This window comes from Drosophila miranda (assembly GCF_003369915.1).
Source record: "Drosophila miranda strain MSH22 chromosome Y unlocalized genomic scaffold, D.miranda_PacBio2.1 Contig_Y1_pilon, whole genome shotgun sequence".
Taxonomy (NCBI): Eukaryota; Metazoa; Arthropoda; class Insecta; order Diptera; family Drosophilidae; genus Drosophila; species Drosophila miranda.
Window position 1 is genome coordinate 5,389,350 of NW_022881603.1, and position 18,707 is coordinate 5,408,056.

Consider the following 18,707-nt stretch of genomic DNA (forward strand, 5'->3'; position numbering starts at 1 on the left):
GATAGGTATCAGGGCTGGAGAAGAAAGAGACAGTGGCATCTATAGTGGATCCTGGGAAGCAGTGGCAGAGTTGCGTGGGAGAAAAGGAAACGGGGCGAGGAAGAAAAAAAAGGAAAGTTTCCGGTGGAGAATAGTGGAGGCCGCACGTGCACTGAAAGAAACGAGGGGGAACGTTGTGAGTTGCTGCGGACACCGCAACTCTACAGTTATACCCGATACTTAGTCAGTATGGCTCTCCTCCGGCAGACGCAGCTAATATTAAACGACACGACAAAGAGTGCGTGCGAGAGAGACGCTGCGTATCCACTGCAAATTGATTTGTTCGTATTGGCTATAAAAATGATCTGATCTGATCCAGATTCAACAATCTGATAGATATGGTCATTATCTATGATTCTGCGTTTTTAGTTTTCTCGAATGTGCAATATTGTGGATGCAACAGATTTTCGTCCTTTGTGGGGGCGGAAAGGGGTGCGGCGAAATTCTGAGATATACGTTTTATAGTGAGATCTAACAGAAGTGCGGATACCAAATTTGGTTACTCTAGCCTTTATAGTCTCTGAGATTTGTGGATGCCCCAGATTTTCGTCCCTTGCGGGGGCGGAAGGGGGTGTGGCGAAATTTGGACACGAAACGGTCAAGGTCCGATATCACAGGAGTGTGGATACCAAATTTGGTTGCTCTGGCTCTTCTAGGTTCTGAGATCCTTGAACTCATATTTTGCAATTGGCAAAGCCGACCATGAAACCTGTGTGTTAGAGAGAGACAGAGCGAGAAAGAATGAAATTGTTTTCTTGATTCTGGCTATAATAATTATACGATCTGGTTGAGATTATACAATCTGGAACATATAGTCATCCTCTACGATTCTGCGTTTTTGGTTTTATCGTATCTTTAAAACTGTGGATGCCACAGATTTTCGTGTCCTTTGTGGGGGCGGAAGTGGGCGGGGCGAAGTTTTGAAATATTTTTGTAGCAGTGACATATCACAGAAGTCTGAATCCAAAACAACGTTGCTCTAGCTCTTATAGTCTTTGAGCACTAGGCGCTGAAGGGGACGGACAGACGGACAGACGGACGGACGGACAGACAGACAGGGCTCAATCGACTCGGCTATTGATGCTGATCAAGAATATATATACTTTATGGGGTCGGAAACAATTCCTTCTGGACGTTACACACATCCACTTTTGCCACAAATCTAATATACCCCAATTCTCATTTTGAGTATCCGGGTATAAAAACATATAATTCCCAAACTGCTTCAGACAAAAATTCACCTTTAATTTGTTTGGTGGGACGAGAGACAACTGCATTAATTGTTTTGCAGGTGAGCGGACCCCCTTCTTTTCCCCTTGCTATTTACCTTCGCTTACTTTTTCTGAGTGCCAACTCCCTTTGCTGTTTCCTCCCTCAGATTACCGTGGATCCCCCAGAATCGGACAACGACGTTAATGCCTCTGGACATAACCCGGACCACGACTCGACAGATCCTCCGGCACCTCTTCCTCTTTTCAGATCCAGACAGCGAGCTCCACGAGTCGGACAACGAGGCTACTACCACCTGGTAATACCTGGACCACAACTCGGGACACACACTTCCTTCCCTTCTACCTCCGATACATACCTACCATGTCCATTTTCCTCTCTTCTACTCCTCTCAGCGGCTACGACGGCTAGGATTTATTCCCGGCTCGCGGACCGGCTGAGTTTCGTTCTACCAGGGTTCCATTTTACACCGGGTTTTTAAGACTCGCGTTTAAAATCGATCCCTTCGATTACCATTGGGCGCCATTTGTTATGATCCGCCTCTTTGCCACTCTTCCATGAGCGCCACCTTTTGAATTCGCTCCCTTTTCATATTCAGGGTCCCGCTCTTCTTCTCGCTCTCATCCCACCCAACTACCGTTTTCTATTCACTCATGACTCTTTTCAAATTTTCTTTTTATATCCATTATATTTTCTTATTTATCTTGAACATTATTAATTAATAATCTAGGTTTATATAAAGGAAACAAATACTAACACAACGAGGGGGAACGTTGTGAGTTGCTGCGGACACCGCAACTCTACGGTTATACCCGATACTAAGTCAGTATGGCTCTCCTCCGGCAGACGCCGCTAATATTAAACGACACGACAAAGAGTGCGTGCGAGAGAGACAGAAAATCAGTCTGAGCGTGACGTCGGGCGCAGCGTAGCCACTGCAAATTGATTTGTTCCTATTGGCTATAAAAATGATCTGATCTGATCCAGATTCAGCAATCTGATAGATATTGTCATTATCTATGATTCTGCGTTTTTAGTTTTCTCGAATGTGCAATATTGTGGATGCAACAGATTTTCGTCTTTTGTGTGGGCGGAAGGGGGTGGTGCGAAATTTTGAGATACACGTTTTATAGTAAGATCTAACAGGAGTGCGGATACCAAATTTGGTTACTCTAGCCTTAATAGTCTCTGAGATTTTTGAATATCCCCAGATTTTCGTCCTTTGTGGGGGCGGAAGGGGGTGTTCGGAGCAGAACCCAGCCGATTAGCTGCTTGCCAAATAGAACCTAATTCTTGGCCCTCAGCCGCTTATTTTGTTTGTTACTTATGTCTATGTCACTCTTTTGTTTGTTAAAGCTTTGCGCTTGCTTGCCCTGCTAAACGCTCTCTGCCAGCTCGCTCTTCGCTATCTCCGCTTTGCGTCTGCCTACCGACGTCGGCCGAGCGAAGCTGCGATTAGCGATCGGAGCGGCAAGGCAAAGGGCAGGCAAGCCACACTTGCAATTTGGATGTCACGCATTAAAGAACATATCGTAATTTTATTTCTGCGCCGAGTTTTATTTAATTCGAAATAATTAGTCGGCCGATTAAGGATAAAAAACATTATCTCCACATACAATTTGGTGACCCCGACGTGATCTCTGAGTTGCAGTGTCAATTAATAATCATTCGCGATCGACATTTGTTAGCCCTAGATGTCCGCCGCTTCCGCTAATGTTGATGCCTGCCGCTGATGTCTTGGTGGGATCGTCGTCTCCACGATCACCAATTTTGTTTCCTTTTTATACCCGATACTCAAAATGAGTATTGGGGTATATTAGATTTGTGGTAAAAGTGGATGTGTGTAACGTCCAGAAGGAATCGTTTCCGACCCCATAAAGTATATATATTCTTGATCAGCATCAATAGAAGAGTCGATTGAGCCATGTCTGTCTGTCCGTCCGTCCGTCTGTCCGTCTGTCCGTCCCTATTAGCGCCTAGTGCTCAAAGACTATAAGAGCTAGAGCAACGATGTTTTTGATCCAGACTTCTGTGATATGTCACTGCTACAAAAATATTTCAAAACTTCGCCCCGCCCATTTCCGCCCCCACAAAGGACGAAAATCTGTGGCATCTACAATTTTAAAGATATGAGAAAACCAAAAGCGCAGAATCGTAGAGAATGACCATATCTTTTAGACTGCAGAATCTGAATTTGATCGTATTATTATTATAGCCAGCATCAAGAAAACAATTTGATTTTTTCTCGCCCTGTCTCTCTCTAACACACACGTAGCATAGGCGGCTTTGCTTAGAGTAAAACATTAGCGCCTAGATCTCAGAGACTACAAAAGCTAGAGCAACCAAATTTGGTATCCACACTCCTAATATATCAGACCAAGACGAGTTTGTTTCAAAATTTCGCCACACCCCCTTCCGCCCCCGCAAAGGACGAAAATCTGGGGATATTCACAAATCTCAAAGACTATTAAGGCTAGAACAACCAAATTTAGTATCCGCACTCCTGTTAGATTTTACTATAAAACGTGTATCTTAAAATTTCGCCCCACCCCCTTCCGCCCACACAAAAGACGAAAATCTGTTGCATCCACAATATTGCACATTCGAGAAAACTAAAAACGCAGAATCATAGATAATGACCATCTATCAGATTGCTGAATCTGGATCAGATCAGATCATTTTTATATCCAATAGGAACAAATCAATTTGCAGTGGCTACGCAGCGCCCGACGTCACGCTCAGACTGATTTTCTGTCTCTCTCGCACGCACTCTTTGTCGTGTCGTTTAATATTAGCGGCGTCTGCCGGAGGAGAGCCATACTGACTTAGTATCGGGTATAACCGTAGAGTTGCGGTGTCCGCAGCAACTCGAAACGTTCCCCCTCGTTGTGTTAGTATTTGTTTCCTTTATATAAACCTAGATTATTAATTAATAATGTTCAAGATAAATAAGAAAATATAATGGATATAAAAAGAAAATTTGAAAAGAGTCATGAGTGAATAGAAAACGGTAGTTGGGTGGGATGAGAGCGAGAAGAAGAGCGGGACCCTGAATATGAAAAGGGAGCGAATTCAAAAGGTGGCGCTCATGGAAGAGTGGCAAAGAGGCGGATCATAACAAATGGCGCCCAATGGTAATAGAAGGGATCGATTTTAAACGCGAGTCTTAAAGACCCGGTGTAAAATGGAACCCTGGTAGAACGAAACTCAGCCGGTCCGCGAGCCGGGAATAAATTCTAGCCGTCGTAGCCGCTGAGAGGAGTAGAAGAGAGGAAAATGGACATGGTAGTTATGTATCGGAGGTAGAAGGGAAGGAAGTGTGTGTCCCGAGCTGTGGTCCAGGTATTACCAGGTGGTAGTAGCCTCGTTGTCCGACTCGTGGAGCTCGCTGTCTGGATCTGAAAAGAGGAAGAGGTGCCGGAAGATCTGTCGAGTCGTGGTCCGGGTTATGTCCAGAGGCATTAACGTCGTTGTCCGATTCTGGGGGATCGACGGTAATCTGAGGGAGGAAACAGCAAAGGGAGTTGGCACTCAGAAAAAGTAAGCGAAGGTAAATAGCAAGGGGAAAAGAAGGGGGTCCGCTCACCTGCAAAACAATTAATGCAGTTGTCTCTCGTCCCACCAAACAAATTAAAGGTGAATTTTTGTCTGAAGCAGTTTGGGAATTATATGTTTTTATACCCGATACTCAAAATGAGTATTGGGGTATATTAGATTTGTGGCAAAAGTGGATGTGTGTAACGTCCAGAAGGAATTGTTTCCGACCCCATAAAGTATATATATTCTTGATCAGCATCAATAGCCGAGTCGATTGAGCCCTGTCTGTCTGTCCGTCCGTCCGTCTGTCCGTCTGTCCGTCCCCTTCAGCGCCTAGAGCTCAAAGACTATAAGAGCTAGAGCAACGTTGTTTTGGATCCAGACTTCTGTGATATGTCACTGCTACAAAAATATTTCAAAACTTCGCCCCGCCCTTTTCCGCCCCCACAAAAGACGAAAATCTGTGGCATCCACATTTTTAAAGATACGATAAAACCAAAAACGCAGAATCGTAGAGGATGACTATATGTTCTAGATTGTAAAATCTCAACCAGATCGTATAATTATTATAGCCAGAATCAAGAAAACAATTTCATTCTTTCTCGCTCTGTCTCTCTCTAACACACAGGTTTCATGGTCGGCTTTGCCAATTGCAAAATATGAGTTCAAGGATCTCAGAACCTAGAAAAGCCAGAGCAACCAAATTTGGTATCCACACTCCTGTGATATCGGACCTTGACCGTTTCGTGTCCAAATTTCGCCACACCCCCTTCCGCCCCCGCAAGGGACGAAAATCTGGGGCATCCACAAATCTCAGAGACTATTAAGGCTAGAGTAACCAAATTTGGTATCCGCACTTCTGTTAGATCTCACTATAAAACGTATATCTCAGAATTTCGCCGCACCCCTTTCCGCCCCCACAAAGGACGAAAATCTGTTGCATCCACAATATTGCACATTCGAGAAAACTAAAAACGCAGAATCATAGATAATGACCATATCTATCAGATTGTTGAATCTGGATCAGATCAGATCATTTTTATAGCCAATACGAACAAATCAATTTGCAGTGGATACGCAGCGCCCGACGTCACGCTCAGACTGATTTTCTGTCTCTCTCGCACGCACTCTTTGTCGTGTCGTTTAATATTAGCGGCGTCTGCCGGAGGAGAGCCATACTGACTTAGTATCGGGTATAACCGTAGAGTTGCGGTGTCCGCAGCAACTCAAAACGTTCCCCCTCGTTTTTGTTAGTGATTTAGCAGACTATTGGAAAGCCGAAGCAAGAAAACCCAAAGGGAAATCATTTTTTTTTGAGGACTGACGATCCTCGCTAGCATTGTTTGAAAGCAATTTTAGAAGTAGGCATTAGGCAAGTCATCGGAAAAAGAGTTTTTGTTTGGGAGAGGAAGTATTTAGTTATTTAGTGTTGCATTAGGCGATGCATAATTAGGCGATTAATTGTAGATGTAGGTGTTTATTTATTTGATTGAATCAGTTTGGATATTTAGATTTATCAATTTATTGATTTAAATTAACCGATTTATGTATTTAAATTTATTTATTTGGTTATCTAAACATTGAACTAATTATTCGCTTATTTATTTATTGCACTATTTATCTATTTGTTTTCTTGTTACGATTGAAGGTATTGAGGATTAAGTAGCCAGGAACTAGGTGTTTAGTGGAGTAGGGTAGTCAGATAATAAACAATCCAATTTATGTATCACCAAAATAGTTAAGTAAATAGGGAATAGACGAAGGAAAGGAGTACGTTAGGAAAATTGGTTGATGAGTGACCCGGAGATTTTTAAAGGGTCGGGAAAGACAAGGCGTAGCCCAGAGGCACAGCGCAGGTACCAGCCGTACAACATGCCGACGGCTCGGTCCCAGGACGGTAAAGCCGGCAGTAGGCCGGAAGGGCCGTCGCAAGTGGCGGAAAACGTACATGCGGGGTTGCACCAGGAGGACCCAGAGGCCGGAGCGGTAGGAGGTCAACAGCGAACCCGTAAGGACCTGGTGTTACCGTCCGAGTTAAGCTCAGCCGTGAACGCAGCCTTAGCCCAAGCACAGGAGACCTACCGAGCGTCGCTCGGGCAGCAAATGGAAGCGCTGAGATCGTCAATGCAAGCAGACATGCTAGAGTTCATGCGAGAGATCAACGCGGTGGTGGGTTCGTTAAAAGCGGAGCGAACGGCGAGTGATGCGAATGGAAGGAATCGGGGATCAAATGCAATCAGTCTGGGAGGAGGTCAACAGGAAGCACCCGCGAACCAGCAAGCACATCCAACGCACTTGTTCGTGGACAACCGAACGTTGGAGGCCGATCAGAGGACCCAAGCCGATCAGAGACCCGTGGAGGAGTGGCTGTTCAACGGGATGGGCGCAGGAGCAAACCCTAACAGGAATCGACCGAGTTTCGGAGAGGCTAGGCAGGAGCAAGTGCAGATACGAAGATGGGGACTTAGCTTCGACGGCGATCCAAAGGGGATGCCCGTGGCGGAATTCATATTCCGGGTGGAGCATCTACAGACGTCGTACCAGGTACCGTGGGCGGAGATGTTGAAAGCCTTTCACACATTGGTCAGTGGCCACGCAAGGGATTGGTACTGGATGCATGTTCGGACGGTAGGAATGCCGGACTGGCCGAATCTGAGATATGATCTCCAGCAGCAGTTTCAAGTTCGTCGGACAGAGTAATTGAAAAAGCCCGCCTGCTTGGCACTCCCGTTTCGGCGGAGTAATCCTGGAAACGGTAGTGTGGTGTTATGGGCGGTTTTGGAGAGAGCCGATAGGTATCAGGGCTGGAGAAGAAAGAGACAGCGGCATCTATAGTGGATCCTGGGAAGCAGTGGCAGAGTTGCGTGGGAGAAAAGGAAACGGGGCGAGGAAGAAAAAAAAGGAAAGTTTCCGGTGGAGAATAGTGGAGGCCGCACATGCCCTGAAAGAACGAGGGGGAACGTTGTGAGTTGCTGCGGACACCGCAACTCTACAGTTATACCCGATACTTAGTCAGTATGCTCTCCTCCGGCAGACGCCGCTAATATTAAACGACACGACAAAGAGTGCGTGCGAGAGAGACAGAAAATCAGTCTGAGCGTGACGTCGGGCGCTGCGTAGCCAGTGCAAATTGATTTGTTCCGTTTGGCTATAAAAATTATCTGATCTGGTCCAGATTCAGCAATCTGATAGATATGGTCGTTATCTATGATTCTGCGTTTTTAGTTTTCTCGAATGTGCAATATTGTGGATGCAACAGATTTTCGTCCTTTGTGGTGGCGGAAGGGGGTGGGGCGAAGTTTTGAAATATTTTTGTAGCAGTGACATTTCACAGAAGTCTGGATACAAAACATCGTTGCTCTAGCTCTTATAGTCTTTGAGCACTAGGCGCTGAAGGGGACGGATAGACGGACGGACGGACAGACGGACAGACAGACATGGCTCAATCGACTCGGCTATTGATGCTGATCAAGAATATATATACTTTATGGGGTCGGAAACGATTCCTTCTGGACGTTACACACATCCACTTTTACCACAAATCTAATATACCCCAATACTCATTTTGAGTATCGGGTATAATAAATAAATAAAAAACTCTTGATCCCTCACGAAGATTTATCAGCTGGCATCGAGAAAGCGCTTTCGCCGATGGACCGCAACACAACAAAAGAAACAGTGAGTAAACGAGGGGGAACGTTGTGAGTTGCTGCGGAGACCGCAACTCTACAGTTATACCCGATACTAAGTCAGTATGGCTCTCCTCCGGCAGACGCCGCTAATATTAAACGACACGACAAGGAGTGCGTGCGAGAGAGACAGAAAATCAGTCTGAGCGTGACGTCGGGTCCTGCGTAGCCAGTGCAAATTGATTTCTTCCTTTTGGCTAAAAAAATGATCTGATCTGATCCAGATTCAGCAATTTGATAAATATGATCATTATCTAGGATTCTGCGTTTTTAGTTTTCTCGTATCCTCAATATTGTCGATGCAACAGATTTTCGTCCTTTGTGGGGGCGGAAGGGGGTGGGGCAAAGTTTTGAAATATTCTTGTTGCAGTGACATATCACAGAAGTCTGTGAGCACTAGGCGCTGAAGGGGACGGACAGACGGACAGACGGACGGACGGACAGACGGACAGACAGACATGGCTCAATCGACTCGGCTATTGATGCTGATCAAGAATATATATACTTTATGGGGTCGGAAACGATTCCTTTTGGACGTTACACACATCCACTTTTACCACAAATCTAATATACCCCAATACTCATTTTGAGTATCGGGTATAATAAAACCATAAAGCGAAGTCATTTTAATAATCGGTTCTGCCGATGATGACAATTGGCTAAATCACTTGTTCTATTGGGGAGAAACGAAAAAGAAATGCGGTTACTTTGTAAGTCTGTCGAGCCGTCAATCGAGCGTTTAAGTTTGAGAGAGGGGATCAGCTGCTGACGCAGCAAGGCCAATCTTTGAGTTTCGAAGAATAACGAGGGGGAACGTTGTGAGTTGCTGCGGACACCGCAACTCTACAGTTATACCCGATACTAAGTCAGTTTGGCTCCCCTCCGGCAGACGCCGCTAATATTAAACGACACGACAAAGAGTGCGAGCGAGAGAGACAGAAAATCAGTCTGAGCGTGACGTCGGGCGCTGCGCGGCCACTGCAAATTGATTTCTTGATTTTGGCTACAAAAATGATCCGATCTGATCCTGATTCAGCAATCTGATAGATATGGTCGTTATCTATGATTCTGCGTTTTCAGTTTTCTCGAATGTGCAATATTGTGGATGCAACAGATTTTCGTCCTTTGTGGGGGCGGAAGGGGGTGGGGCGAAATTTTGAGATACACGTTTTATAGTGAGATCTAACAGGAGTGCGGATACTAAATTTGGTTACTCTAGCGTTAATAGTCTTTGAGATTTGTGAATATCCCCAGATTTTCGTCCTTTGCGGGGGCGGAAGGGGGTGTGGCGAAATTTTGAAACAAACTCGTCCCGGTCCGATATATTAGGAGTGTGGATACCAAATTTGGTTGCTCTAGCTTTTGTAGTCTCTGAGATCTAGGCGCTAATGTTTTACTCTAAGAAAGCCGCCTATGCTACGTGTGTGTTAGAGAGAGACAGGGCGAGAAAATATCAAATTGTTTTCTTGATGCTGGCTATAATAATAATACGATCCAATTCAGATTCTGCAGTCTAAAAGATATGGTCATTCTCTACGATTCTTCGTTTTTGGTTTTCTCATATCTTTAAAATTGTAGATGCCACAGATTTTCGTCCTTTGTGGAACAAAACATCGTTGCTCTAGCTCTTATAGTCTTTGAGCACTAGGCGCTAATAGGGACGGACAGACGGACAGACGGACGGACGGACAGACGGACAGACAGACATGGCTCAATCGACTCGGCTATTGATGCTGATCAAGAATATATATACTTTATGGGGTCGGAAACGATTCCTTCTGGACGTTACACACATCCACTTTTACCACAAATCTAATATACCCCAATACTCATTTTGAGTATCGGGTATAACGAGGGGGAACGTTTTGAGTTGCAGCGGACACCGCAACTCTACAGTTATACCCGATACTAAGTCAGTATGGCTCTCCTCCGGCAGACGTCGCTACAGATTTTCGTCCTTTGTGGGGGCGGAAGAGGGTGGGGCGAAATTTTGAGATATACGTTTTATAGTGATATCTAACAGGAGTGCGGATACTAAATTTGGTTACTCTAGCGTTAATAGTCTTTGAGATTTGTGAGTCCCCAGATTTTCGTCCTTTGCGGGGGCGGAAGGGGGTGTGGCGAAATTTTGAAACAAACTCGTCTCGGTCCAATATATTAGGAGTGTGGATACCAAATTTGGTTGCTCTAGCTTTTGTAGTCTCTGAGATCTAGGCGCTAATGTTTTACTCTAAGCAAAGCCGCCTATGCTACGTGTGGTGTTAGAGAGAGACAGGGCGAGAAAAAATGAAATTGTTTTCTTGATGCTGGCTATAATAATAATACGATCCAATTCAGATTCCGCAGTCTTAAAGATATGGACATTCTCTACAATTCTACGTTTTTGGTTTTCTCATATGGGTATTGGGGTATATTAGATTTGTGGTAAAAGTGGATGTGTGTAACGTCCAGAAGGAATCTTTTCCGACCCCATAAAGTATATATATTCTTGATCAGCATCAATAGCCGAGTCGATTGAGCCCTGTCTGTCTGTCCGTCTGTCCGTCCGTCCGTCCGTCCGTCTGTCCGTCTGTCCGTCTGTCCGTCCCCTTCAGCGCCTAGTGCTCAAAGACTATAAGAGCTAGAGCAACGATGTTTTGGATCCAGACTTCTGTGATATGTCACTGCTACAAAAATATTTCAAAACTTCGCCCCGCCCACTTCCGCCCACACAAAAGACGAAAATCTGTGGCATCCACAATTTTAAAGATATGAGAAAACCAAAAACGTAGAATTGTAGAAAATGTCCATATCTTTAAGACTGCAGAATCTGAATTGGATCGTATTATTATTATAGCCAGCATCAAGAAAACAATTTCATTTTTTCTCGCCCTGTCTCTCTCTAACACACACGTAGCATAGGCGGCTTTGCTTAGAGTAAAACATTAGCGCCTAGATCTCAGAGACTACAAAAGCTAGAGCAACCAAATTTGGTATCCACACTCCTAATATATCGGACCGAGACGAGTTTGTTTCAAAGTTTCGCCACACCCCCTTCCGCCCCCGCAAAGGACGAAAATCTGGGGATACTCAAAAATCTCAGAGACTATTAAAGCTAGAGTAACCAAATTTGGTATCCGCACTCCTGTTCGATTTTACTATAAAACATGTATCTTAAAATTTCGCCAGACCCCCTTCCGCCCACACAAAAGACGAAAATCTGTTGCATCCACAATATTGCAAATTCGAGAAAACTAAAAACGCAGAATCATAGATAATGACCATATCTATCAAATTGCTGAATCTGGATCAGATCAGATCATTTTTATAGCCAATAGGAACAAATCAGTTTGCAGTGGCTACGCAGCGCCCGACGTCACGCTCAGACTGATTTTCTGTCTCTCTCGCACGCACTCTTTGTCGTGTCGTTTAATATTAGCGGCGTCTGCCGGAGGAGAGCCATACTGACTTAGTATCGGGTATAACCGTAGAGTTGCGGTGTCCGCAGCAACTCACAACGTTCCCCCTCGTTGTGTTAGTATTTGTTTCCTTTATATAAACCTAGATTATTAATTAATAATGTTCAAGATAAATAAGAAAATATAATGGATATAAAAAGAAAATTTGAAAAGAGTCATGAGGGAATAGAAAACGGTAGTTGGGTGGGATGAGAGCGAGAAGAAGAGCGGACCCTGAATATGAAAAGGGAGCGAATTCAAAAGGTGGCGCTCATGGAAGAGTGGCAAAGAGGCGGATCATAACAAATGGCGCCCAATGGTAATAGAAGGGATCGATTTTAAACGCGAGTCTTAAAGACCCGGTGTAAAATGGAACCCTGGTAGAACGAAACTCAGCCGGTCCGCGAGCCGGGAATAAATCCTAGCCGTCGTAGCCGCTGAGAGGAGAAGAAGAGAGGAAAATGGACATGGTAGTTATGTATCGGAGGTAGAAGGGAAGGAAGTGTGTGTCCCGAGTTGTGGTCCAGGTATTACCAGGTGGTAGTAGCCTCGTTGTCCGACTCGTGGAGCTCGCTGTCTGGATCTGAAAAGAGGAAGAGGTGCCGGAGGATCTGTCGAGTCGTGGTCCGGGTTATGTCCAGAGGCATTAACGTCGTTGTCCGATTCTGGGGGATCCACGGTAATCTGAGGGAGGAAACAGCAAAGGGAGTTGGCACTCAGAAAAAGTAAGCGAAGGTAAATAGCAAGGGGAAAAGAAGGGGGTCCGCTCACCTGCAAAACAATTAATGCAGTTGTCTCTCGTCCCCCCAAACAAATTAAAGGTGAATTTTTGTCTGAAGCAGTTTGGGAATTATATGTTTTTATACCCGATACTCAAAATGAGTATTGGGGTATATTAGATTTGTGGCAAAAGTGGATGTGTGTAACGTCCAGAAGGAATTGTTTCCGACCCCATAAAGTATATATATTCTTGATCAGCATCAATAGCCGAGTCGATTGAGCCCTGTCTGTCTGTCCGTCTGTCCGTCTGGCCGTCTGTCCGTCCCCTTCAGCGCCTACTGCTCAAAGACTATAAGAGCTAGAGCAACGTTGTTTTGGATCCAGACTTCTGTGATATGTCACTGCTACAAAAATATTTCAAAACTTCGCCCCGCCCACTTCCGCCCCCACAAAGGACGAAAATCTGTGGCATCCACATTTTTAAAGATACGATAAAACCAAAAACGCAGAATCGTAGAGGATGACTATATGTTCTAGATTGTAAAATCTCAACCAGATCGTATAATTATTATAGCCAGAATCAAGAAAACAATTTCATTCTTTCTCGCTCTGTCTCTCTCTAACACACAGGTTTCATGGTCGGCTTTGCCAATTGCAAAATATGAGTTCAAGGATCTCAGAACCTAGAAAAGCCAGAGCAACCAAATTTGGTATCCACACTCCTGTGATATCGGACCTTGACCGTTTCGTGTCCAAATTTCGCCACACCCCCTTCCGCCCCCGCAAGGGACGAAAATCTGGGGCATCCACAAATCTCAGAGACTATTAAGGATAGAGTAACCAAATTTGGTATCCGCACTTCTGTTAGATCTCACTATAAAACGTATATCTCAGAATTTCGCCCCACCCCCTTCCGCCCCCACAAAGGACGAAAATCTGTTGCATCCACAATATTGCAGATTCGAGAAAACTAAAAACGCAGAATCATAGATAATGACCATATCTATCAGACTGCTGAATCTGGATCAGATCGGATCATTTTTATACCCAAAAGGAACAAATCAATTTGCACTGGCTACGCAGCGCCCGACGTCACGCTCAGACTGATTTTCTGTCTCTCTCGCACGCACTCTTTGTCGTGTCGTTTAATATAGCTGCGTCTGCTGGAGGAGAGCCATACTGACTAAGTATCGGGTATAACTGTAGAGTTGCGGTGTCCGCAGCAACTCACAACGTTCCCCCTCGTTTTTGTTAGTGATTTAGCAGACTATTGGAAAGCCGAAGCAAGAAAACCCAAAGGGAAATCATTTTTTTTTGAGGACTGACGATCCTCGCTAGCATTGTTTGAAAGCAATTTTAGAAGTAGGCATTAGGCAAGTCATCGGAAAAAGAGTTTTTGTTTGGGAGAGGAAGTATTTAGTTATTTAGTGTTGCATTAGGCGATGCATAATTAGGCGATTAATTGTAGATGTAGGTGTTTATTTATTTGATTGAATAAGTTTGGATATTTAGATTTATCAATTTATTGATTTAAATTAACCGATTTATGTATTTAAATTTATTTATTTGGTTATCTAAACATTGAATTAATTATTCGCTTATTTATTTATTGCACTATTTATTTATTTGTTTTCTTGTTTCGATTGAAGGTATTGAGGATTAAGTAGCCAGGAACTAGGTGTTTAGTGGAGTAGGGTAGTCAGATAATAAACAATCCAATTTATGTATCACCAAAATAGTTAAGTAAATAGGGAATAGACGAAGGAAAGGAGTACGTTAGGAAAATTGGTTGATGAGTGACCCGGAGATTTTTAAAGGGTCGGGAAAGACAAGGCGTAGCCCAGAGGCACAGCGCAGGTACCAGCTGTACAACATGCCGACGACTCGGTCCCAGGACGGTAAAGACGGCAGTAGGCCGGAAGGGCCGTCGCAAGTGGCGGAAAACGTACATGCGGGGTTGCACCAGGAGGACCCAGAGGCCGGAGCGTTAGGAGGTCAACAGCGAACCCGTAAGGACCTGGTGTTACCGTCCGAGTTAAGCTCAGCCGTGAACGCAGCCTTAGCCCAAGCACAGGAGACCTACCGAGTGTGGCGCGGGCAGCAAATGGAAGCGCTGAGATCGTCAATGCAATCAGACATGCTAGAGTTCATGCGAGAGATCAACGCGGTGGTGGGTTCGTTAAAAGCGGAGCGAACGGCGAGTGATGCGAATGGAAGGAATCGGGGATCAAATGCAATCAGTCTGGGAGGAGGTCAACAGGAAGCGCCCGCGAACCAGCAAGCACATCCAACGCACTTGTTCGTGGACAACCGAACGTTGGAGGCCGATCAGAGGACCCAAGCCGATCAGAGACCCGTGGAGGAGTGGCTGTTCAACGGGATGGGCGCAGGAGCAAACCCTAACAGGAATCTACCGAGTTTCGGAGAGGCTAGGCAGGAGCAAGTGCAGATACGAAGATGGGGACTTAGCTTCGACGGCGATCCAAAGGGGATGCCCGTGGCGGAATTCATATTCCGGGTGGAGCATCTACAGACGTCGTACCAGGTACCGTGGGCGGAGGTGTTGAAAGCCTTTCACACATTGGTCAGTGGCCACGCAAGGGATTGGTACTGGATGCATGTTCGGACGGTAGGAATGCCGGACTGGCCGAATCTGAGATATGATCTCCAGCAGCAGTTTCAAGTTCGTCGGACAGAGTAATTGAAAAAGCCCGCCTGCTTGGCACTCCCGTTTCGGCGGAGTAATCCTGGAAACGGTAGTGTGGTGTTATGGGCGGTTTTGGAGAGAGCCGATAGGTATCAGGGCTGGAGAAGAAAGAGACAGCGGCATCTATAGTGGATCCTGGGAAGCAGTGGCAGAGTTGCGTGGGAGAAAAGGAAACGGGGCGAGGAAGAAAAAAAAGGAAAGTTTCCGGTGGAGAATAGTGGAGGCCGCACATGCCCTGAAAGAACGAGGGGAACGTTGTGAGTTGCTGCGGACACCGCAACTCTACAGTTATACCCGATACTTAGTCAGTATGCTCTCCTCCGGCAGGCGCCGCTAATATTAAACGACACGACAAAGAGTGCGTGCGAGAGAGACAGAAAATCAGTCTGAGCGTGACGTCGGGCGCTGCGTAGCCAGTGCAAATTGATTTGTTCCGTTTGGCTATAAAAATTATCTGATCTGGTCCAGATTCAGCAATCTGATAGATATGGTCGTTATCTATGATTCTGCGTTTTTAGTTTTCTCGAATGTGCAATATTGTGGATGCAACAGATTTTCGTCCTTTGTGGTGGTGGAAGGTGGTAGGGCGAAGTTTTGAAATATTTTTGTAGCAGTGACATTTCACAGAAGTCTGGATACAAAACATCGTTGCTCTAGCTTTTATAGTCTTTGAGCACTAGGCGCTGAAGGGGACGGATAGACGGACGGACGGACAGACGGACAGACAGACATGGCTCAATCGACTCGGCTATTGATGCTGATCAAGAATATATATACTTTATGGGGTCGGAAACGATTCCTTCTGGACGTTACACACATCCACTTTTACCACAAATCTAATATACCCCAATACTCATTTTGAGTATCGGGTATAATAAATAAATAAAAAACTCTTGATCCCTCACGAAGATTTATCAGCTGGCATCGAGAAAGCGCTTTCGCCGATGGACCGCAACACAACAAAAGAAACAGTGAGTAAACGAGGGGGAACGTTGTGAGTTGCTGCGGAGACCGCAACTCTACAGTTATACCCGATACTAAGTCAGTATGGCTCTCCTCCGGCAGACGCCGCTAATATTAAACGACACGACAAGGAGTGCGTGCGAGAGAGACAGAAAATCAGTCTGAGCGTGACGTCGGGTCCTGCGTAGCCAGTGCAAATTGATTTGTTCCTTTTGGCTAAAAAAAATGATCTGATCTGATCCAGATTCAGCAATTTGATAAATATGATCATTATTTATGGTTCTGCGTTTTTAGTTTTCTCGTATCCTCAATATTGTGGATGCAACAGATTTTCGTTCTTTGTGTGGGCGGAAGGGGGTGGGGCGAAATTTTGAGATATACTTTTATAGTGAGATCTAACAGGAGTGCGGATACCAAATTTGGTTACTCTTGCCTTAATAGTCTCTGAGATTTGTGAATATCCCCAGATTTTCATCCTTTGCGGTGGCGGAAGGGGGTGTGGCGAAACTTTGAAACAAACTCGTCTCGGTCCGATATATTAGGAGTGTGGATACCAAATTTGGTTGCTCTACCTTTTATAGTCTCTGAGATCTAGGCGCTAATGTTTTACTCTAAGCAAAGCCGGCTATGCTACGTTTGTGTTAGAGAGAGACAGGGCGAGAAAAATGAAATTGTTTTCTTGATTCTGGCTATAATAATTATACGATCTGGTTGAGATTTTGCACTCTAGAAGATATAGTCATCTTCTACGATTCTACGTTTTTAGTTTTCTCGTATCGTCGAAATTGTGGATGCCACAGATTTGCGCCCTTTGTGTGGGCGGAAGTGGGCCGGGCAAAGTTTTGAAATATTCTTGTTGCAGTGACATATCACAGAAGTCTGTGAGCACTAGGCGCTGAAGGGGACGGACAGACGGACAGACGGACGGACGGACGGACGGACAGACGGACAGACAGACATGGCTCAATCGACTCGGCTATTGATGCTGATCAAGAATATATATGTAAAGGACAGTGTATCAAGCAGTTAGCACTATCCCATCTAAATTAACATTTGAACTTAAGATACCATCGATAAGACCTAACCGATATAACCAGACTTAACCGATGTTTAAAAGACCTAACCGATAAGGGGTTATCGATACGGGAGTCGGTTGTTGGAAGTAGAAGCAGAAAGTTGAACAAAAAGTCGGAAGAACAGACTCATTAATTGCACATCTTAAATCATACACTTTGTACTCTTTTTCGAAAAACACTATTAATAAACGATACATTATTATTAATCTTACATTTGGGGGCTCGTCCGCGTCGAATACAGAGCTCGGAGTGTGTGAAAAAGAAAAACAGAAGAAAGCAGAAGCTGATGCAAGAAGAGGATTGTTGAAAAGTTGTTAAAGTTGTTGTTTGTAGCTACATAAAGTTGTAAAGTTGTTGTTGGTGGCTATAAACATTAAGTTGAACAATCCAAATTCTGTGAGCCTAACAGTAGACACGGAGTTTAAAAAAAGATCGGTCGTTTAATTAGGTTGGAAAATTGTGAAATTCATTGTCGCGCCGCAGCGTCGCCTTGTCCGTGCGCAATCCAAATTCTGTGAGCCTAACAGTAGACACGGAGTTTAATAAAAGATCGGTCGTTTAATTCGGTTGGAAAATTGTGAAATTCATTGTCGCGCCGCAGCGTCGCCTTGTCCGTGCGCAGTACGTACACAAGCAGAAAAAACACGCACAGACACGTTGTGTGTGATACACACTTATAAACAGAAAAGACAAGCACTCGTCGGGTACACAGACACAAGTCGAAAAGAGCCGCAAAATGATGCAAACACCGCCGCCGTTGCACTGGAAAGAGAGAGAGAAGGAAGAAGCTGTACCAGGAACGTCGCGCCCGAGTGCAAACGAGATGGAAGATTTAGAAAATGCAGAAAACAATAGTGATGATAAGATTGATCAAATGATAAAGTTGCTAAGTTTGAAACTGCTTTGCGATGAGCAACGAGAAATGAAGATCGCTCCAGATAATTTTACAAAAGTTGTGAGCGATTGTGATGGAAAATCGTTTCCCATAGAAAAATGGTTTGAGATATTCGAAAAAATGCCGACGCATATGAGCTTACTGAAAAGCAAAAGTATGTGCAGGCCAGAGGAAAAATGACCGGTGCAGCTAAGCTTTTCCTTGAAGCTGAATGCGTGTGCACCTATGAGGAACTCAAGAACGTATTATTGGATGAATTCACATGTAGCTATAACAGTGCAGACATTCATAAGCTGCTGCAAGAAAGAAAGAGGAAGAGTAGTGAGTCGATGCACGAGTACTTGCTGCAGATGAGAAAAATAGCAGCAGTTGGACATGTTGAACACGCGGCTGTTATAAGCCATATTGTAAACG

At 44.7% G+C, this 18,707-nt stretch overlaps 1 protein-coding gene across 1 annotated transcript in view; it reads left to right on the forward strand.

Moving 5' to 3' along the window:
• The first annotated feature begins 7,465 nt into the window (after positions 1–7,465).
• Positions 7,466–18,707, forward strand: part of LOC117190364 (suppressor of cytokine signaling 4-like) — a 40,326-nt gene continuing 29,084 nt past the window's right edge. The window contains exon 1 of the mRNA XM_033395440.1: positions 7,466–7,502. Coding sequence (XP_033251331.1) covers positions 7,466–7,502 — 37 coding nt within the window. The remainder of the gene's footprint in view (positions 7,503–18,707) is intronic.